Below are 23,463 nucleotides of genomic sequence, written 5' to 3'. Positions count from 1 at the left end.
GATCCTCAAATCCTCTGAGGTAATGTGCTTTCCTAAAATCTGCAGTGCTATGTAATATATGCCATCATGTGACAGCAATGTCCCTCTGCCATGTACATTGGCCAAACTAGACAGTCTCTATGCAAAAGAATAAATGGACACAAATCTGACATCAGGAATCATAACATTCAAAAACCGGTAGGAGAACACTTCAACCCCTCTGACCACTCAGTAAAAGACTTAAGGATGGCAATTTTGCAACCAAAAAGCTTCAAAAACAGACTCCAACAAGAAACTGCTGAGCTTGAATTAATATACAAACTAGATACCGTTAACTTGGGTTTGAATAGAGACTGGGAGTGGCTGGGTCATTACACATATTGAATCTATTTCCCCATGTTAAGTATCCTCACACTTTCTTGTCAACTGTCTAAATGGGCCATCTTGATTATCACTACAAAAGTTTTTTTCTCCTGCTGATACTAGCTCATTTTAATTAATTAGCCTCTTACAGTTTGTATGGCAACTTCCACCTTCTCTGTATGTGTGTGTGTATATATATATCTATATATCTTTCTCTTCTTACTATATGTTCCATTCTATGCATCCGATGAAGTGGGCTGTAGCCCATGAAAGCTCATGCTCTAATAAATGTTAGTCCGTAAGGTGCCATAAGTACTCCTGTTCTTTATTCTCAGGATAAAATTTAAAATATATTCATGTATGTCAGAATGTATTCATGTATGTCAGTCAATCAACCATACGATCCAATTAGGAATCTGTAGAATTGTATTTCACTACTCAGCATGCCACTTTTTCTTGCTAAAATTGTAGTGTCAACTGAATCTCATCTCTTACCCTGCAGCTCCAGGAAAGATGCTGGAAAGATATACATGTGGGTGGGTGGGAGGGAAGAAGCATTTGGTGGAAGAAGTACTTATCTGAAGCATCCTTCCACCCGGGAAACAGATACCCAAACTTCTCTGTAATTGAGAGGAAAGAATAGAACCAGAACATGCAGCACTATGCACAATGATTCAGGAGATTCCAGGAGAAAAGGAGTCTTAGAATAATGTTTACTTTCTAATTATTTTACTTCATTAACGGTTGATTTGTAATTGATTTTCTATCTAATTAGAAGGGGGGAAAACCCAAACTTACTGCAATGTTTGTGCTTGTCAGAACCCTCATCTGAAAACAAAACAGAAACAGAAAAAGATCATCAGTAGATGGAAGTGGAATTAAAAATCTGAGCACAGTCAGTTCAACAATCACCACAGGCTGAGAGTTAGTCACTGTGTTTTTTCTAGGATCTGGAACTAAATGGAATAACCAACCATGTCTCATAGACCTTCATGATCATTTAGTCCAGGGGTGGGCAAACTTTTTGGCCTGAGGGCCACATTGGGTTTCTGAAATTGTATGTAGGGTCTGTTAGGGGAGGCTGTGCCTCCCCATACAGCCAGGCATGGCCCAGCCCCTGCCACCTATCTGACCCCCACTGCTTCTCTCCTCCTGACGCCCCCCTCCCGGGACTCCTGCCCCATCCAACCCCAACCCCTGTTCCCTGTCCCCTGATGGCTCCCCCGGGACCCCTGCCCAATCCACCCCTCCCTGTCCCCTGACCACCCCCAGACCCCACGCCTCTGACTGCCCCCCACCACCCGATCCAACCCCTCCTCTCATTCCTGACTGCCTCCCCAGGACACCTGCCCCATCCAACTACCCCTTCTCACTGACCACCCCTGGAACCCCTGCTCCTGACTGACCTCTGTTGCCCATCCAACCCCACCTCTACTTTCTGACTGCCCCCCAGGGATCCCTGCCCCATTCAACCCCCCATTCCCTGTCCTCTGACCACCCCGACCCCTATCCACCACCCCAAACTCCTCTACCCTCTATCAACCCTCCCCCATTCCCTGCCCCCTTATCGCACTGCCTAGAGCACCGGTGGCTGGCGGCACTACAGCCGTGCTGCCCAGAGCGCCAGGACAGGCAGCTGCACCAGCCAGCTGGAGCCAGCCACACCATCGCGCAGCACAGAGCACCGGGTCCGGCTGTGGTTCTGCAGCCCCACCGCCCAGAGTATTGCGCTGGCAGCACAGTGAGCTGAGGCTGCAGGGGAGGGGGAACAGCAGGGGAGGGGCTGGAGGCTAGCACCCTGGGCCAGAAGCTCAGGGGCCAGGCAGGAGGGTCCCGTGGGCCAGATGTGGCCCGCAGGCCATAGTTTGCCCATCTCTGATCTAGTCTGATCTCCTGCAAATCTCAGGGCACAGAACTTCACCCACCCACTCCTGTAATAGGGCCATACCTCCTGTGTGAGTTACGGAAGTCCTCAAACCTTGATTTAAAGACTTCAGGTTACAGAGAATCCACAAAGTGCAATTGTTTTCTCTTCATCTGAATGGGGGAGACGTGGTGTTAGGACTATTGGGTTCAATTGTTCAGTCTGCCAGTGACTTAGAGCAACAAAGAGAGAGATGCAGTATCTGTAAAATGGGAATCAATAAGTGCCATCTGTCTGCACTTTGAGATCCTTGAGAGAAATGCAATATGTCCATTTTTATAATGTCATTCATGGTAAGTCTTGTTCTGATGCAAGGCTGCTGCAACCTGATTCCCAAGAAGATCTGTTAGTTTATTTCTTTATACATGGAACTATTCAGCTTGCAAGAGTGAGAATCCTGGACCAACCCTTTCTCTCCTGCAACCCCACAGGCAGGCAGCACCTCCTCCTACCAGGATCTCACCATCATCTATTTGCCATTGGTTTCTCTCAGATGTGCCGCAAACTCTCTACTGGCAGCTTCAATCATACATAGAAAATCTAGGATCAAATTCTGCCTTTGGAGGTGCAAGTAGGGAATACTCATTGGCTGCAGTGGGAGACTGAGCAGGAAGCTGCCTTTTCAAGTCTTCCCTAAAACAAACTCTACATGCTGTGTAGAGTTAACAATCCACTGGCTTCCACTGAGGTTTGGCTTTATTGACAAAGAAATTAAAAAAGATTTCACCACCAGGATTCTGCCCAGGCGTGGCTGCTCCTACTGCTCCTCATCAGACCACATCCTAGATCCTCCCTCTCTAGAAAGCCCCTCCCTTATACCTGATGAGATGGTTAATGAGATATTGGCCCATGGGATCAACATTTGCTGTCAATCTAGAGTGCTTCAGGCAAATGCTGCCAGCCTGTGAGAGCCAAATACATCTTAGAAAGAAGGTAGAATTTTGCCTTCAGAGATGAATTTACTGGTTTAGAAATTTATAATTAATTTTCCTTTGCTTCTACTTTAAACTTTAATAGCTGTAGACATAAGGGAGAGTGTGCAGACATAAGGGAGAGTGTATAGCACTCAGTCTAGAAAAGCCTCTATGCTGTATTTATGTTGGAAGATAATTACATCTGAACAATTTACACAGCAGACTTGGATGATGGAAGTGTGTCACTTGATAAGTTAAGTGATGATGCTGAAAGCCATCCAATCTGAATCAATCATTCTGAGAGTTGTGTAATGTAAATGACACATGCAGCTGTCAAAGCAATAATTTGCTGGAAATCATTTATTTTCCACTCTTTTATTAGTGTAGAATGAGGCAGACAGATATGCTGTGGGGTGACTAGAATCCTCTTCACTATTTCTATTTTCATTTGTAAAACAATTTTTTTCTTCCTAGCCATTTCCACCTCCCCTAGCTTCCAATTATTCTCAATTCCAGCCCCCTGTGTCCCAAAATCTCTACATGAGGAGAACACACTTTTTGAAGGAATACACCTGGAAGGCCATACAATTGCTTAGTCAAATTTGACTCCTGAAAGTTACTTTGTGTAAGATTAGTGATGCCAGGAGAACACTAAATCAAACTATATGTTGCTTGTGAACACCAGTGTTTTGACTTCGATGGAGGCATGTTGGATTTACACCAGTATAGAGTGCAGAATTTGTCCTCAAGTCTATTATACCAGGAGGAATGTTTCTGCTTAGATGGGCACCCAAAAGTGGCATGATAAAGATCCAGAAATTCACTACTCACATCAGACCAAGCATTGTCCATGGATTCATGGACATGGCTGCCACTGACTCAAGTGGGAAATATGTGCATCCAAAACCCAGCACCCTGTTCAAGTATCTAATCAAGTACAATCAGAACCTTAAAATAAATAAAACCTGAATCTATTCATGAAGGCAGTGCTCATGAAGTGACAACTCAAAAGACAAATGGCCTCTATATGCACATTGCAAGACCCATAAGTCTAGCTACAAGGCAAGCTTCCTCACATCATATGACCCTGCCAATATGTTGCAGAGCTGACCTGGGGGAAACATCACTAAAGATGACAGAGACACTAGGGTCCATTCCTTTTGAATCTTGGTCTCTGGACCAAGGCTGTTGAAAAAGGTGCTAACACTGTTTTGGCTTTGATGTGGGCTCTTCTGCTAGTAACTGGAATCAGACCAACTGATTCCACAGCTAGAGACAAATTCTGCTCTCACTTGGGGTCTGTCTACACTGCAATTGGAAGTATGATTGCAGCAAACGCAGACATACCAGAGCTAGCTTTGATTTAGCTAGTGTGCATACTGATAGCATGCAGTGAAGCCATGGCAGCATGAGCTCCAGTGCAGCCTAGCCATGTGAGTAAGTACTCAGGGTCTCAAGTGGGCTTGTATAGCATACGCTGAAGCCTGTGCTGTTGTGGTTTCACAGCTATTGGTACTCTCACTAGACAGATTAAAGCTAGTGTGTGTCTTTCTACATGTGCTGCAATCACATCTTCAACAGCAGGGTAGACATATACTGGTACTGGTGTAAACCCAGAGCTATTCAAATGAAGCCAATGGTATTATACCTGTTTAAATCCAAAGTAAGTGAAATCAGAGTGTGACCCTTGGTAATGCTTTCATCATTTTCCAAGCAGCATGCATAGTTATACCAGCATGACTCAAAATCTCCATGCACAGCTTCAAAGACCAAGATGTAAAATCATTTAAACTCTGGAAATGAAATAGAGACACTGATGTCAAAGTGACGTCAATGGAAACTTGGAGGAGGCAGCAGCGCAGAACTATCTACATAGTCCAGGGAAAAATTTATTTTTTATTGCTGTGCTGGGTGGAATTCTCTTGCCTTGGTGTGTAAGAGGGATAATGTTCCTGAAGACAGAGGCCTGGGCTTTCAGATAAATTATTTCAGTAGTTACCAAATGCCTCAGTTTTGCTGTGGCATTTAATTACCCATATGGATCTTTGGTTGCCTCGTTCACTCTTTCCATGAGCATTATGTCCTAATTAGTTGAAACACCTGGACCGTGTTATTGTTGCTTTAAAACCTAACTGCATTTTTACAATATTGTGATAGACTGGTTGCACTCAGATCACAGAAATGACAATCTGCACAGATGTGTGATGTATGTCCCCTGTATTTTATAGCCTGGCTAGAGTAGATTTCTTTAACCATTCATAGAATATCTTAGACTCCTTGACAAATTTTGCTTTAATAATATTTGGAGTTTGAATTGCTATTAAACTGGTTACTGGAGAGTACTAAATGAGCTCACTGTTCTAACCCTTCAAAATTCATAGGCCTTTTAGATCAGAAATTCCTCAATAGGTGGAAATTTCACCCTGACAAACTCCATTAACTTGAGAAGAGTGGTGTCTTTTTACACCAGGGCTGAATTTGGACCCACAGCTTTAAAATGTCAAATACTGCACATCTGGGAGAATTTCACAATAGACACTCCAAAACCACATAAACCCTGTGTTACCTGTGCTTGGGGGTGAGGAGGTGATGCAACTGCATCAGGTGCCCTCAGACATTGCAGAAGTGGGCTCCCCATTGCCCTGAAGAAAGGACTGCTTATATCAAGGCACACACACGGAACTCCTGCATAAGAGAGTAAGGAGGGGCTGCAGCTGTTCTTGTAGCCCACAGCCTAGAGAACTGGCTTTGGAGCAGCTGTGATGCAGGCCTGTGGTCTCCCAGCGGGTCCCTGTGGAGTTCTGAACAAAACCCATTTATCTGAGTTTCTGCATGTGAGTTCACCTCCGATGAGCGACTCTTCGAACATGCAGTCAACAGGTTACTTCCACAAAAGCATTTAGACATCAGTAAAAGTTAAGTTGCTCAGTGACAGAAATATGCTGTGACAACTACATCTTTTCTGGTTTAGTACACAACAGAGGCATAATTTCATGATGATAATAGGAAAAGTGCTTAGAAGGAAAGCCAGTCAGTGGCAGATATGGGATCATAGGACCCCCTGATGCCTGAGTGAATTTTTGGAGGACTCGAGGACCCAGCTAGTCCAATATCCTGTCTCAGATGGCAGCCAATAGAAGATACTTCAGAAGTTAAAAGAAATCTGTAACGGGGGTGAGTAGACTGGCCCAATACCCCTGTGTCAGAGCAGATGAGCCCATTCTAGCCAGTTAAAAGGTATGGGCTACCCCTGGACCAATAAAGGGCTGCTAGAGGCCAGGCAGCAGACAGTGATCGAGACAGACTGTGCCTAGGGAAGAGAAGCCATGGTGGAGAGAAGCTAACCCCTGTGGGGGGTGCCTAGAGCAAAGAGCCAGGTGCTCAAGGAGACAGCTCTGGGGCTACTATTCCAGGAAGGGGGCCAAGCTGACTAGAGCTGGGGAGCTGTCAGGAGCAGGGCACTAGAGACCCTGAGGAGAGGTGACCCTGAAGCCTGAGAGCAAAGAGCAAGTTAAAAGACTGCTTTCTCTTCATTTACTTGCTTGTGAAAAAGAATAAACCTGTGTGGCAGCACATGGGTGACAGTTGGAAGGTGGGGGAGAAGCCCTGCATTGTTACATAACCCCAGAGTAGACACTTATGGAATTGCCAATGCATAGGAAAAGTTTCAAGAGGTTGGTAAATGCCCTGAAGTACAAGGATTTATTTCCTGCAAGCGTGCCTTTAAATTTATTAAACTTGGATATTCTCAAGTAACCATATAAGTGTCCAATCCTTTTTTGACTCCTTGCTCTCACTTACATATGTAGCAATGAGTTCTACAGCTAATTGTGCTTTTTGTAAAAGTAAAAAAATAAAAAAAACAAACACCAAAAAAGCCACCTGAGTTTTTAGAAAAAGCTAGACAGTTCCCGAGGAACCACCTTTTGAAATTTTAAGTGTCTGCACTTTCAGACAACAGTTGCAAGCTTGAAAGCAGGCAAGATTCACTAAAAATAAATCCAGTGACTATTTCCCTCAATATTTAAAATTGTAGCAAAATTTACCTTGTTAAAAAGACATGTAATTTTACATATAAGCGTGCACTTCTGTTTCATACTTCTTCAGTTCATAATATACTGAATATACAATGGGATAAAGAAAAATCTAGCATGAATCAGAATTACCTGACTGTTAAAAATGGTTAACGTTCCCTTCTGAGATGCTGTTATCATGAAATCCAACTGTGGCACCTTTGCTATACACTTAATCACATCTCGTCTCTTGACACCTGCCAGTGAAATAACATTTTTCTTTATATCACACATCTATAAAAAGCTTAGGAGACTAGGCAAAATACATAACTAAGAACAAGGTGTTAAGAGCACTTCCCTCGCTCCCAAATGTAAAGGGACGGAGTTCAGAGATGTAATGGATGAGAATGCAGACTATTCAGTACTGGCTTTAAATAATCATACTGAACTTTCAAATATTAATATCTTGAGGATGGGGCTGGTTCAATACAGCAAGCTACAGAGGAATGTGGGGATGGGTGGGGGGAGCAGAAGAGGTTTGTTAAGAAGTAGTTTGCGTCAAGTGATCTAGTCATTTAAAAATAAGAAGAAAAGAAGAAAACAGGAAGAATTTAAGAAAATGGGCAAATAGGCAAGGCCTGTGTGCTCAATGTGTTGAGAAATCTTCAGGTACAAACAGGACAGCGATGGGGGCTACACTTTAAAAAAGAGGGTAAATTATGAACATGGTAGAACAAGAAGTGTGCATAACAAACAAACAGCTAAGTGACCTCATAATTGTATCCTCAAAAATGTGTGCACTAGAGTAGATTTTGGAATTAATATTAAAAGATGGCACCTGCTTTTGTAATCCGCTGTCTTCGGGACACCAGGAAAACCATGTTTTCTTCATCTAGCTGGGAAGCAAGGGCATCACCTTCTACTATAAAATAGCCAAAGATCTAAGGAAAATCCACAAGAAAAAAATTCTAAAAAACATGAATATATGCATAAAGATAAACATTCACCTGACTCTCCTCAGTATTATTTAACATCTTTTCTATAAATAATCATCTATCTATACAATTATATATATATTTAATCACCTACTGTTATTCCTCTTCCCCTGACCACTGTCTACTTGTTTGTTCTTAGATTCTGTGTTCTTCTGAAGCGTTTGGAAAACACCGAGCACTTAGTGGGTGCTACTGCAAATAGTAATTCTATTAAAATGCAAAAAAACTATTTGTGTAACACTTTAGTTCATATTTTACATGCAAAAGTCTTAAATTTTTTGCATTTCCACACTTCTGCATTTTCTGGTACAGGATAGGACTGGAAGAAGTACTGAATCAATAGAAACATATTACTTAGTATCCTCATGAGAAAAGCTGAACATTTGAACGTCTGGAGTTGTATCACACACCGTTTTGAAGCCTTGAGGTTTTCCCCCATACAATTTTATGTGGAAAACAAGGGCACGGGAGAATAGGGAAGACCTTGAAACAAGGTTGTTTTATACATTACACAGAGGTGTGTTGCAAGGTTGGTTCCCTGCTTTGGTGGTCTGCGCAGTAAACTCCCGACAAAAGGTCTGCTCCCTCTCCATTCCAGGGTGAGAAAAGGTTCCAAAATGGAAAGCCCTCCATGGTCTGAAAAAGCAGAGCAGCTGTCTCCTCATGAAGTGACTCCCATCTCACTGTGCTACAAAACTTTTCACTCTTTTCCTCCTCTCTTCATTATGCATGTCACTGGGACCTGGTTAAGAAGACCCAGCTGCTTCTTTTATTCAGCCATCTAATCCCTTCCTGTGTGGTTTGAAAAAAAATCTCTAAATCTGACAGGAAAAAAAATGGGATTGGAAGTCTTGACTCTACCTTAGCAGCTGCATGGGCCCCCAGGATCCAAATAGGTCATATACCCTATCAAAGACTCTTCGTTTACTTTTCTCTCACTAGTTCTAAAAATAGTGTGCTAGGATGCTAGTCAAATATTCGCACATTTGTCTCACCTAGTTATTTTCTCTTTTATTACATCTATTATCCATCCTGACAATTCCAATTTATTCCCTTTAGTGCCATGTACAGAACATTCTGCATAGTCTTGCAGAGCAGCTTTAGTGCTCTCATCTTTCATGCCATTGCTGTGACCTCAGTCATTCACACTCTTAATGATACTGCAATCAACTGTCAATCACAACCCTTTACGCTCTTCCTTCTGACCCCTCTTACTGGTGCTCTGCAGTTGTCTCTCCTTGTCACTACACATGAATTAGAGTTCCACTTGCCTGTACAGTTTTCTTAAGTGACACTTGGCAGTCACACCCTATTGTTTCCTTTTGCAATGTCACAGCATCGTCATCTTCCTTTCGTCTCTGAAGTAAATCAACCTTAGCATTGCCAATAATTCTTATATAAACCAATGATGCTAAAACATGGCAAATGGCTGATTCTTGCCACTTTTAAAAATTCATTAAATCCCTTGATTATTTCTAGTACTAGCACACAACTTCTTCAGGAAACATTGAAAGATTCGTTTCGGGCTGAAGAGCTATAATTGAATGTCGATTGTTATTTAATATTTACATGGCAGTAGCTCCCAGAGGTCCCAGTCCAGACTGGGGCCCCTTTTAGGTATGGCTACACTGCAATCCGAGGTCTGATTACAGCATAAGTAGACATACCCACAAGTAGCTTTACCCATGCTAGCATGGTTACATTTATTAGCGTATATGCAGCAGCACCGTCTGTACAAACACACTGGGGACAGTGATTATATACTCACATTTCTAGCCCTCACTGAAGCCCGTGCCTCTGTATCTTCACTGCCATATTTATCTGTGCTAGCATGGGTATGTCTACCTATGGTGCTGTCTCATTTAGGATTGCAGTGTAGATGTACCTTTGTGGTAAGATGCCATCCAAACACATACAAAGACCCATTGCTCACCCTGAAGTGCATGCAAGCAAAATACAAAGAGTGCAAGAAGAGAAGAAAATTCATACATATAATTAGTGTACACATTCACAACTGATCTTCTGCCTCTCAACCTGAGGGAGAGTGAGGGAGTCAAAGACAGAATAATGGACTGTGGGTCTGAGTGACATGGAGGGAGGTGCAGTTGTCAGTGACTGAGAAAGGAGTTGGGAGGGAAGGTGCTCTGTTTTGGCCAGGCAAAATTGAAGCTGATGGCAGTGCAACCAGGAGGGGATGTCAGAGACAGGTCAGAAGTGCAGACACAGACTGGAGACTCATTGATAGTACAGACTGGGTGAATGTGTGAGATCACTGCTGAGAGAGAGGGTGCAAAGAATGGTGGTCCCTCTGACCCTGGATGGCAGCAGAGGGCCATCCGTATTTCACTGAGACACAGAAACTGCAAGGCTAAAGAGACCAAGCAGCTATAGAAGGAAAAGGGGAAAGCTGGGGATGAACATGAGGCTTGAAGGGGAGAGTCTAAAAGGATGGAGGGATGACTGTGAAAGGTGGACAGAATGGAGACAGAACAGGAACCTGGTTTGTGATAGGTCACAGAGCAAGCTAGTGGTAGAACTAGGAGAAAAGCCCAAGAGTACGGGTTTCCAGTCCCCTGCTCGAAGCACTAGAGAACACTGTCACTCTCCAGAATTGCCTGTCTTGCAGCCACCACTAAACTGTTGATATCAACCAAAAATAAAACAAACTCCTCCTGTGCCTAATATCTTGGAATGGTGTCAAACCCATTTGACCTCATTAGAGCCATATCTAACCAGCTTAACTCAACCTACACATGTTTATGATTTGGTCCTATCATTTTATGCACAGTTATGAGAGATCAAAAATGGCTGTGGATTCCTTTGACCATGTTGGGTATGATACTGGTTTGGCCCAATTTAGCTAAGAATGAGTTACAGTGGACCTAAATGACTCATGCCTTTCCATATTGGGGGGGCACAATCTAAAGGGAAGGACACGTGCCCCACATCTCCTTTGCCCAGCGACGCCCACCACCCTACGCCAAGCCTGGGGCTGCCACGCTCACCCAGCCCCGCCAGTGTTATCTGAGCGGGGAGGTGCAGGGGGCTCTGTCCTTCTCCCACTGTGCCTCCCCCACCAGGATGTTCATCTGCTCTCCCTGGCAGCCAGATCCTGGAGGGGAGCAGGATGCAGCTGTTTCTCATGTGGCTGAAGCTGGCTGCTCCTGGTCACTGCTCTGTGCAACGTAGCAGTTGCCCGAAAGCCTGGCTCTGGAGGTGGTGGCAGGCCACCCCCGTGCCCAGGGCCGGATGCTGGGGATAGGAGCCCAGCAAGCCAGAGATGCGCCAGGCAGGAGAGGGGATTCTGGCTCACTCTGCCCCTGTCCCTGGCAGCCATGCCTGGGTGGAGGATGGCCTGCTGCTGCCGCTGCCCCAGCCAGGTTCCCTCGCAGACAGGGGCTGTGCTGCACAAAGCAGCCACCTTGAGCGACCCATGTGAGAAGTGGCTGGTCCCACCTCCTCTGCTCCCTGCCCAGGCTCAGCTGCCAGGGAAAGGGGCCTAGCATGCTGGGGGGGGGCAGGGGGCAGGTGCAGTGGGAGCAGGACAGAGCTCCTCTCCCTCCACCTCCCCCGGCAGGCCAAGTAGAAATTGGTGGGGGGGAAGCACTCAAGCTCCATTGTCTTTCTGGGTACTGAAGTTAAGCTGATTGGTCTGTAGTTCCCCAGGTTGTCCTTGTAGTGGGATGGTCACCCTGCTCTGGCCCTGAAGGGGTTGAAACAGCCAGGGGAGAGGGCTGCCTGGGGAGCTGATAGTAAAAGCAGCCCTGGAGAGGCCTGCGGCTGGGGGAAGAGGAGTGAGAACAGCTGCGGGAAGCTGAGTGAGTAGCTGACCACATTGAGGGGGAAAACAACGGTTACCCTGTTTTAGTATAAGTAAAATCTGGACAATTTCAGGACTCTGCAGGTGATTGTATTTCAGTTTTCAGGTCTTGCTTCCATTTCCATTTATTACCCAGTCTCCACATGATACATTTCCTAGATTTATGTGCTGTCATTTATAAAGTCGTCCAAGATGTACAGCTAGCTTCAAATTCCCTTTATCAGCAGATTTCACACTAAAGAAAAACTCTGCAACTTTTCTTTGCATATTTCAAAGAATGCTGGTTATGGCTAAACCTAGATGAAATAGCTTCAGTAGAATTTTCATTTCTTTAATTCCTTCTATTTCTAGTCATCACATTGTGACACTCTGTACCTCAGGGGAACACCCTGCAACCCCATGTTCATCCTTGTAAAATGATTGTATAGTATCCAATGCAAAGCTTGTCATGTCAGGTGTCTTCGGAAGGCCCATGATGCACTGAGCATTGCTGTCATAGTGATGTCATAGTAATTGTTGTTACATTAATATTATAGTAATGTTATAGGTTATATTTTCATGTATATAGTTAGGAGGCTGAAAATGTGTCTTCATGGCTTAAAATAAACCCAGGCAAAAACTCTCCAAGAGCAGATAGGCAGTTCACACCTCATCAAGGCATGTATGGGATGAACCCAGCCCAGCCCCACAGGAACAAATGACGCTGGCTTAGGCAGCAACAAAAGGATCTGTTGGATTCTTGAGTGAGTCACCCCCCTTCCTTTGGTCAGTTTGGGACTGTGATGAGGTAATGCTCACCTGACTCTAAAGGGGAGGGGGGCAAAGCCAAGAGGGAAGAAAGGACATGATAAAAGGGAGAGACATTTACCATACTCTTTCTCTCTCTTCCACCTACATCTACAGACACCACACCAAGCGACTGATGCGCTGATCAAAGGAGAGAGCCTGGCTGAAGAGCAACCAGCCAACCTGTGTTAGGAAGCATCTAAGTTTGTAAGGGCATTCTAAGTGTTAGAATCAGCTTAGAATGTGTTTTGCTTTTATTTCATTTGACCAAATCTGACTTGTTATGCTTTGATTTATAATCACTTAGATTTATTAACTACAGAGATAAATTTTATTTGTTTATTCTATCTGAAGCAGTGCATTTGGTTTGAAGTATGTCAGCGACTCCCCTTGGGATAACAAGCCTGGTGCATATCTATTTCTTTGTTAAACTGACTTTGTTAAACTCGTATAATCTTGCAGCGGACATAACTGGACACTGCAAGATGGAGGTTCCTAGGGTTGTGTCTGGGACCAGAAATATTGGCTAGTATCATTCGGTTGCACAATCCAAGGAGCAGCTTACATGTGAGTGAACAGCCCAAGAGTGGCGGTTCTCACAGAAGAGCAGGGTAAGGCTGGCTCCCAGAGTCAAGGATTGGAGTGACCTAGCAGATCACTGGTCCAGTTAACACCAGAGGGAAACATCTCACACATAATTAAGCATTTCCATTTTCATAATGAATTGCTGGGGTGACTTTCTAACTATTCTGTATTATTAGTCATTACATACATTTCTTGCAAGGAAAAATAAACATTCTTTTGAAGAGTGGAAAATCTCAAATTTCCCTTCCACAGTATCCTGTATAATCTGTGACCTCCATTTCCAAGAGCTGTCTATGAAGTGAGATGTTAATTCAATTTTACATTACACTATTTTCCTCCATATTAATTGGCATCTTATGCATCCTAGGTACAAATATAAAAGTCACCAGCTCATGTGCTCTCCAATTAATAGTTTTTAATTAATATCTGCTCTAACACAATTAATTCAAATGCTAGCATTTACTATTATGTTCCTGAAGAATGCTTATAGGTCTGGGACCTTCAGACAGCATTTGTGCTGGTGGCACACTAATTGGGTAGCATAGATGTTTAAAATCCTCATCCAGCAAGGGTTTTTGTACTCCTGTTTCTAAAGCAGCCAGAGGTCCAGGTGTCCTTTAAGAGTTTCCCTGATCAGGTAAACGGCTGGAAACTGCACAAAACAGGCAATCACAACAAAACGTATCCTCCCCTCTACCCCAGGTTATAGTCTGGGATCAGTCTTGGGGGGAAAAAAAAACATCAAAACTGCTTCCAAGTTTGTCACATTCTCATGTTGCTTTGGTTACCCTGATAATTTGTAATAAACTAGCAAGTATTATGTATACTATTGCCCTTTACTGGGATCGAATCAGAACTGCTCAGCTGTGTTAGAGACCTTCTGCTGCCAAAAGACTATAGAGATTCTCCTCCACCTGTGGTTTCTGGAGCAGGAAGTTCCAAGTGCTATTCCACACTGCCACCAGCTGCTATGGTGTGCAGCAAAGACATAACTGGGGAGTAACTCACCCACAAGTTACTGAACTCAATACAGAGATAGCTAGGGGAAATTTAACAGCCGGAGTTATACAGGAGGCCAAACTACATGAGGCAATGGTCCCTTCTGCCCTTAAACTCTGTGAATCTATGTCATGCCACCAGGCTGCTGCCTCTTGTTAATGGTCATTTACAGATGCTAACCAGTCCTTTCCACTCCTTTGATACTTCTCAGTGGTGAGAAGAGAGTCCTCAAGCCAGCTTCAACCTAGTTTCTTTCCCAAGCACTTACAACTAAAACTGGTTGAAAAATGCTTATTTTTTGCAGAAAAATAAGAAAATGTTTCTTTTTTTCCCAAATATTTTTTTCATTTTTTCTCCAATCACAGCCAAAACAAATGTTGATTTTCAAAAACAAAAACAAAACAAAGAAAAAAAAACAGAAAATTTTGACCAAAATCATTTTGGTTGAAAAACCATTTTGTTTTTTAAAAAACATATTTTGACAGACTTCAACCAGATCTACTAAAAATGCTAGCCAGAGAGTCTATTCCTTTTCGGGGGCCAGGGAGGATTTATTCCACTGTACATGCCCTTCATAAATCCACACTTCCATATAAATGCATAAGAACATAAGAATGGCCATAGTGGGTCAGACCAAAGGTCCATCCAGCCCAGTATCCTATCTACTGACAGTGGCCAATGCCAGGTGCCCAAGAGGGAGTGAACCTAACAAGTAATGATCAAGTGATGTCTCTCCTGCCATCCAATCTCCACCCTCTGACAAACAGAGGCTAGGGACACCATTCCTTACCCATCCTGGCTAATAGCCATTAAAGGACTTAACCTCCATTTTCTTTCTCCAGCTGACCATGGCCTTGGGTATAAGTTGCCTCTTCATGTTTCCTAGACTTACTGAATTGTATAGAAGATGTTCTGGTTCAGGAAAAATTTCTCAAAGCTATTTTTGTTCTGTTTAGATGAGCCTGTCCCCCCACCCTAGTTTTGAAGGCTGGGATGAACGAGGTTTGATTCCTCAAGGAATCAATTCTGAAACACTTAGAGGAGAGGAAAGTGATCAGGAACAGTCAGCATGGATTCACCAAGGGCAAGTCATGACTGACTAATCTAATTGCCTTCTATGATGAGATAACTGGCTCTGTGGATGAGAGGAAAGCAGTGAACGTGCTATTCCTTGACTTTAGCAAAGCTTTTGATACAGTCTCCCACAGTATTTTTGCCAGCAAGTTAAAGAAGTATGGGCTGGATGAATGGACTACAAGGTGGATAGTAAGCTGGCTAGGTCGTTGGGCTCAACGGGTAGTGATCAATGGCTCCATGTCTAGTTGGCAGCTGGTATCAAGCAGAGTGCCCCAAAGGTTGGTCCTGGGGCTGTTTTTGTTCAATATCTTCATTAATGATCTGGAAGATGGCGTGGACTGCACCCTCAGCAAGTTTTCAGATGACACTGGGAGGAGTGGTAGATACGCTGGAGGGTAGGGATAGGATACAGAGGGACTTAGAGGCAAATTAGAGGATTGGGCCAAAAGAAATCTGATGAGGTTTAACAAAGACAAGTGCAGAGTCCTGCACTTAGGACGGAAGAATCCTATGCACTGCTACGGACTAGGGACTGAGTGGCTAGGCAGCAGTTCTTCAGAAAAAGACCTAGGGGTTACAGTGGACAAGAAGCTGGATATGAGTCAACAGGGTGCCCTTGTTGCCAAGAAGTCTAACTGCATTTTGGGCTGTATAAGTAGGGGCATTGCCAGCAGACTGAGGGATGTGATCATTCCCTTCTATTCGACATTGGTGAGGCCTCATCTGGAGTACTGTGTCCAGTTTTGGGCCCCACACTACAAGAAGGATGTGGAAAAATTGGAAAGCGTCCAGCGGAGGGCAACAAAAATTATTAGGGGGCTGGAACACATGACTTATGAGGGGAGGCTAAGGGAACTCGGATTGTTTAGTCTGCAGAAGAGAAGAATGAGGGCGGATTTGATAGCTGCTTTCAACTACCTGAAAGGGGGTTCCAAAGAGGATGGACCTAGACTGTTCTCAGTGGTAGCAGATGACAGAACAAAGAGTAATGGTCTCAAGTTGCAGTGGGGACGGTCTAGGATGGATATTAGGAAACAATATTTCACGAGGAGGGTAGTGAAGCACTGGAATGCATTACCTAAGGAGACGGTTGAATCTCCTTACTTAGAGATTTTTAAGGTCAGGATTGACAAATCCCTGGCTGGGATGATTTAGTTGGGGATTGGTCATGCTTTGAGCTGGGGGTTGGACTAGAGGACCTCCTGAGGTCCCTTCCAACCCTGATATTCTATGTTTCTATGATTGCTCCGGACATTGTTAACACCTCAGTTAACAAAATAACCCCTTCGTGTATCTGCTCCCCAGAGAACCCAGGAATCCTCTGTTCTGCATCACTTTTTAAGATGTACAACTCTCAAGGAGGAAATGTTAAATGCTGTTCCAGTGTGGGCTAACAAGGCCCTACCAAACCAAATGCACAACCTCATCCAGCAGGTCTGGTCTTTTTTACCACCTGAAGCATGGTTGGTTGATGAAGAGCAGCCTTCATTAACATTCCTATGTTCTTTTGTTTCTTTTAGTCCCTTTGCATCCACCTTTTAATAACTGTGGTGAGTACATTAACAACTGCTATCCCCTTTTGTGCACAACGCAGGGATGGCTCTAGGCACCAGCAAAACAAGCAGATGCTTGCGGTGGCACAGTTCTAGGGGCGGCATTCCAGTGCCGGGCATGCCACTCCTAGAAATGTGCCCCCGCCACACCCCAGCTCACCTCTGCTCCACCTCCACCTGCTCCCCCCTCCCTCCAAGGCTTGCTGCACGCGAAACACCTGTTTGGCACGGCAAGCCTGGGAGGGAGGGAGGGAGGGAGGGAGGAGAAGCCGAGCAGTGGCACGCTCGGGGGAGGAGGGGGTGGTGGAGCGGAGGAGAGCTGGGGCGGAAAGCGGTTCCTCTACCCTCCCTGTTACTTCCTGCGCTCCCTCCCCTCCCCGCTCACCTCCGCTCCGCCTGCTCCCCTGAACGTGCTGCCTCTCCCTTGCCTGAGAGGGAGGGGGGAGACGCAGAGCGGCGGCGTGTTCACGGGTGCAGGCAGAGTGGAGGTGAGCTAGGTTGGGGGATGGGGGGGAGCAGCAGGAAGTAATGTGGGGGGGAAATGCGGCACGCCCGGGGGAGGAGGAGGGGCCGGGCATTTGGGGAAGGGGTTGGGAAGGGGCCGCGTTGGGGTGGAGCCAGGGGTGGGGGGGTATGAAAAAAAAGTGGGGGTGGCCAAAAATTTTTTTGCTTTGGGCAGCAAAAATCATAGAGCCAGTCCTGGCACAATGTGCCAAAAAATTGTACATCAAACCATTTTTTTTCTCAGTGCTATTGTAAAGGGAAGTAATGAAGATGCTCTGAGTAATTTAAAATCTTTTCCCTAATGTACGTGGATAATGCTGGCTGTCATTTTGTCATTTTCATTTTCCCTGTACTCTTTTACAACAGCCTTAACCCAATTATTGGCTGAATTAAACTCTCAGGGCAAAACTCAGCCCTCCCAGGAAAGTATTCTGACTAAGTGGCGATCAAGCTAAGGTTTGGGAGGATGGGGAAGCTGGAATTCTCCATTCTCCCCAGCACAAACCCTCCTACACAGCCACTATATCAGCTGTAGGGCCTGCATAGCCATTCCTACTCTTCCACAGTCCCTGTGCAAGGCTTGCTGTTTCTTAAACCATGGATTTAGTACATCCTCCCCAGTCTGCGGCCACCTGGTCCTCTCCATGCTGCTCTGTTTAGGATAGGTGTGAAGCCTGCCTCAGCAGTATACAGGAGGTGCAGAGGCCCATTTGTTTAGTCACTCTGCCTGCACACACACATGCTCCCACCCATGCAAAGGTGTACTACAAGATTGAAGTGATGCAGAGGTTCTTGCAGGGACTAGAATTTGGCTATGCCTATAGTGTAGCTGGTATATTTCTTAACACCACTGGCTATTTCAAGAACCCGTCTCTTGTGCACCATGTACTTGTAACACTGAAAATGCCCATTTTCTTCTTTTCTAGTGCTAGCAGAGTTTCAAAGGAAAACTGGTGGTTAGAGAGAGGTGGTTAGCAACAGCTTCTCCTTTCAAGTCTCATCTTAAGAGAGGAGGCAAGAAGGAAGAAATGTAAGGGGAGGACATGAAGGGAGAAAAGTTTTACGTTTACTTTTCACTTGGTGAATGCTGTAACAAAAAGGTTGGCCTAGCGGATAAAAAGGCCCTATCAATTCAAGTACATTGACTGGAAGTTAACTACATGATGTTTCAGAGTAGCAGCCGTGTTAGTCCCACTGTTCCTCAGATGTTCTTGTTAACTGCTGGAAATAGCCTACCTTGCTTGTCACCATGAAAGGTTTTCCTCCTTTCCCCCCCCTGCTGCTGGTGATGGCTCATTTTAAGTGATCACTCTCCTTACAGTGTGTATGATAAAACCCATTGTTTCATGTTCTCTGTGTGTGTATATAAATCTCCCCTCTGTATTTTCCACCAAATGCATCCGATGAAGTGAGCTGTAGCTCACGAAAGCTTATGCTCAAATAAATTTGTTAGTCTCTAAGGTGCCACAAGTACTCCTTTTCTTTTTACATGATGTTTGAAAGCCTCTTCAGCCAACCATATCACAGCTTTCATCCAAGCCGTACAGATAATGTGAAGCATTTTTTTTTTGGTCTTGACACACACAGTTGATCTGAGAATAATTTGTTAGTAGAGTGATATCATAAAGAACAAAATCACAAGCAAAAATATTTAAGTCGGGGACTTGATAGAATCACTCTAGGATGGAAGTTCTTTTACCAGACTGTCAGGACCAAATGCATTGCCACTGCGGTGGTGATCGAAAATTAAATGAAGATGTTCTGTATGGATTATCAAAGGCTAAGAGCTGGGTCGCTCAGAGATCACTAAACATCGTTTGATGTTCCAGAATAACTAAGAAGTCTGCCTATTGAATTTATAACGTGGTTTAGTTAGTAACACTGTCCCTCTGGGCCACAAGGGCAGTCAAATAAGTCTGCACCATATAGCCAATGCTGACAGTGCAATCCTAGGAAAGGCACTGTGCTGGAGGTATTATCAGGTCCCTAGTGCTCAGCTCTGGTAGTTGTCCAAGTGGAAGATTAAAATCTTATGGTAATAGGATATCACAGGTACAGTTGGCATAGGTTGGCTACAGCATACAGCTAGACATCCTACACAGAATGGCTGCTTGTAAAGCTATTTTCCATAAATATTTTTATTTAGAATCATATACTTATTTGGTATAGGTAATTCAATGATTAAGCACCTTTCAGTTAAAATGCCACCACTTCTCTAACCCTTTCCATTTACTAATTACCTCTCACTGGTGAGAAGGCCTAAGTTGGAGTACTGGGTCCAATTCTGGGCGCCACACTTTAGGAAAGATGTGGACAAATTGGAGAGCATTGAGAAGAGAGCAACAAATTTGTCCCTGCTGTAAGAGTTAATGAATCCTCACAACACAACCACAAGGCAGCCAGTCCTTTACAGGAGGTATCTGAGCACCTACATGCTCATTCAGGTGCCTAAATGTGAGAGTTTGGGTCCAGTTTGCATTTTCATACAGAAGTACAACTCCCATGGAAGCTAAATTTTTCCCGAGGGCAGAGCCAGGCCTTATATGTTAATTTTTGCACCTAGGAGCATGGTATTTGTTGGTTAAATTCTACCCTGAACAATGATTATTGTACCCCTAACACACAGCACCAAAAGGGTCACAACTTTCACGGCACTAACCCCTCCCAAGTAATGGAAGCTAGCAGGTCAGTATCTTGTAGCAGATGCTCAGCATTTTGGAAGTTTTGACCCTGATATATTTAATAACTCCCCACGTGAGAGCAGATTTTACAGAGCAAAAAGTCCAAGGAATACATTTAGCTCCCCTCTCCTGCAATGTGCATGCTCTCATTGGAGACGTATGTGCATCCAAAGGCAAAATTTGTCTTTATGATTGTTGACTGTACATGTATTTTTAACTATTCACCACCAAACTAAAATATATATGCTTCCTCTTTCTTTCTCAGTTTGTCAAAATTGTATTATTATTGGGTTTTGTTAACATCTTGGCTAAAGGCTCATATTATTACAAACAAGATGCCCTAAGCCAGTCCTTCACATTTGCCTCTCACTGATTCTCTAACCAACCAGAACAATAGTTTTAGCTAATTTTCCATCTAGACTCAAAGCCAGATCCTTTTTTTAAAAAGTGTTTTGGCCTGTAGCAGATGAAAGATTTATAGAAGCAGTAATAAATGACATGGAAATGTCACTTTATGTACATTCTTCATGAATCCATTCTCATTCCATGGTATCAATGACTACATACTTGCGTAAATTAACCTGGCATTTCACTATTTCAGATTATATATAAACCTTACCTCACACCATTCTATCTTTCCATCAGGGTTGTTGCTAATCTTCCTGAAAAAGGTCTTAACGTCTTGATCCTTCACTTCTGGACCAAAGAGGGTTTGTACTGTCTCATAGAATGTATCATAATCTATTTCATCTGTATTGGAACAAGAATAACAAAACAAAAAAATCCATCAGAGTTGAACACTAGCAAATTGTTTCTTCTCATATTTCCTTCTTTAACAAGGTGGCTGGTCCAGTGGATTGAGGGTCGGGAGGAGGGGAGCAGTAGATGAGATAGATCTTGATTTGAGAAAGACTTTGACACAGTCCCACATGACATTCTCATAAGCAAAATAGGGAAATATGGTTTGAGGAAAATACTATAAGATGGGTGCACAACTACTTGAAAGACCATACTCAAAAGGTTTAATATCAAACTGGGAGAGTCTACCTAGTGGGGTCCTGCAGGAGTCAGTTGTGGGTTCAGTACTACCCAATATTTTCATTAATGATTTGGAATAATGGAGTAGAGAGTATGCTTATAAAATTTGCAGATGACACCAAGATGGAAGGGATTGTAAGCACTTTGGAGACAGGATTAGAATTCAAAACTACCTTGACAAATTGGAGAATTGGTCTGAATTCAACAAGATGGAATTCAATAAAGACAAGCACAAAATATTAAATTTAGAAAGGAAAAATTAAATGAACAACTACAAATTGGGGAATAACTGGCTAACTAATAGTACTGCTGAAAAGTATCTGAGGGTTATAGTGGATCACAAATTGAAGATAAGCCAACAATGTAATGCAGTTGTGAAAAGGCTAATATCATTCTCAGGGGTATTAACAAGAATGTTTTGTATAAGACACAAGAGGCAATTTCCCAGCTTTACTCAGCACTGGTGAGAAGGCCTAAGCTGGAGTATTGGGTCCAATTCTGGGTGCCACACTTTAGGACAGATGTGAACAAATTGGAGAGTGTTGAGAAGAGAGCAACAAAAATGATAAAAGGTTTAGAAAACCAGACCTCTGAGGAAAGGTTAAAAAAAAAAGGGGGGCTTGTTCAATCTCGAGGAAAGAAGACTGAGGAAGTGGGGGGACTTTTTAAATACTTTTTAAATATACTAGGGGCCATTATAAAGAGAATGGTGATGAATTGTTCTCCTTGTCCACTGAAAGTAGGACAAGAAGAAATGGGTGTAATTTGCAGAAAAGGAGATTTAGGTTACATATTATGAAAAGCTTTCTAACTATAAGGGTAGTTAAGCTCTGGAATGGGCTTCCATGGGAGGTTGTTGCATCTCCATCATTGGAAGTTTTAAGAACAGGTTAGATCAACTCCTGCCAGGGATTGTCTAGGTTTACTTGGGCCTGCCTCAGTACAGGGTACTGGACTAGATCACCTCTTGAAGTTCATTCCATCCCTACATTTCTATGATACTACATTTGGTTCCTGGCTTGATTTCGCCTTCAGAATCATTCATGTTTAAGTTCTCAGTCTTCTTGTTGAATTCATTCTAGCATCCCTGCCAAAAAAATTTCAGCCTTCTTAATTTCCGAAAATCTCATGGGTTGACAAGTAATTTACAAACAAAAAGTACAGCCTAGAAAACTGGCAGGATGGGAAGGAAAATGGTGTGGAAACTTTCCACTCCCAATTCTGGCTTATTCTGAGAGGTGTTAAGAGACCATTCTGCTAACCTGCCCCCCAGGGGTATCCTGAGGTCAGAGAGAGTCTGTGATAAAGCTGACTTTTTTGTGCACCTAAAGCTGCTGGCCTGCAGTGATAACAACCCACATGAGGTTGCGTTACTTATGATAATATAAATTGATTGACTTGGACAATTAATTGGTTCATGTGTTTGATTCATTCAAAAACACAGATCACTACGTAAGGATTAATCGAGTACTATTACGGGGAATCACCATGTGGGGATGCTGCCATGCAGATTACATTTTTGTGGGTAAATGGCTCAGCAACAGAATCTGGCCAGAATAAGACTGCTGTAGGTTTTAGCTTACCAGGAAAAATATTTTCTTAGCACAATCTGCATATTTCCCTTTAAAGGAGGCAAGGTGAGCCATAGCCTGTATGCCAGTTTGGGGTCTTCTGTAGAATCCTGGGCCATCCCACCTAGCTACCCAGCCTCCACTCCAAAATTACACAGTTGCTCAATCAGAAAGACAATGCCTCTTACCCTGATCTTTAATGTACATCCCTAATCTTTCCTCCCTCTTCTGGGCGACTGTTTTTCCAATCAGTGTCTGAAACTGCTTCAAGGCATAGTTGAATTTTGCCACATCAGAAAGAGTACTGAGTTTTTCTTTTTCTGAATCCCACCTTTCAGACATCTTCAACTAATGGCGTGGAGGGGAGGCATGCGGGAAGGACAGCTTGGAGAATCCTCCTCCTCACGGCGCCCCCCCCAATCCTTGTTTTGGGTCCTGAAATCTTAAACTTTCATGCAAGAGTGTGTGAGGTTCAGCTGCATGACCCTAATTCCGGGTGTCACTTAAATGAGTGAGCGATGATTGGCTTGATAAGCACTTCCTGCTAGCAAGCCTACCAGCAAACTCCTGATGTCATAACCCTTCATTACATCACAGAGTCCCTATTGATCACTGAATGGTAGTTTCCTCTCCCACTTCCCTCCTTTGCAGAAAACATATA

The 23,463-nt window shown here is 43.7% G+C and overlaps 1 protein-coding gene across 1 annotated transcript in view; it reads right to left on the bottom strand.

The window, feature by feature from the left end:
* Nucleotides 1-23,144, bottom strand: part of WDR64 (WD repeat domain 64) — a 146,420-nt gene extending 123,276 nt beyond the window's left edge. The window contains 5 exon segments of the mRNA XM_038395210.2: nt 1,141-1,170; nt 7,347-7,450; nt 8,032-8,134; nt 20,813-20,943; nt 22,991-23,144. Coding sequence (XP_038251138.2) covers nt 1,141-1,170; nt 7,347-7,450; nt 8,032-8,134; nt 20,813-20,943; nt 22,991-23,144 — 522 coding nt within the window.
* Nucleotides 23,145-23,463: the final 319 nt, after the last annotated feature.

This window comes from Dermochelys coriacea, chromosome 3 (genome assembly GCF_009764565.3).
Source record: "Dermochelys coriacea isolate rDerCor1 chromosome 3, rDerCor1.pri.v4, whole genome shotgun sequence".
In the NCBI taxonomy this organism is placed as follows: domain Eukaryota; kingdom Metazoa; phylum Chordata; order Testudines; family Dermochelyidae; genus Dermochelys; species Dermochelys coriacea.
The sequence above is the reverse complement of the archived record's forward strand: the minus strand, read 5'-3'. Positions and strand labels throughout refer to the sequence as shown.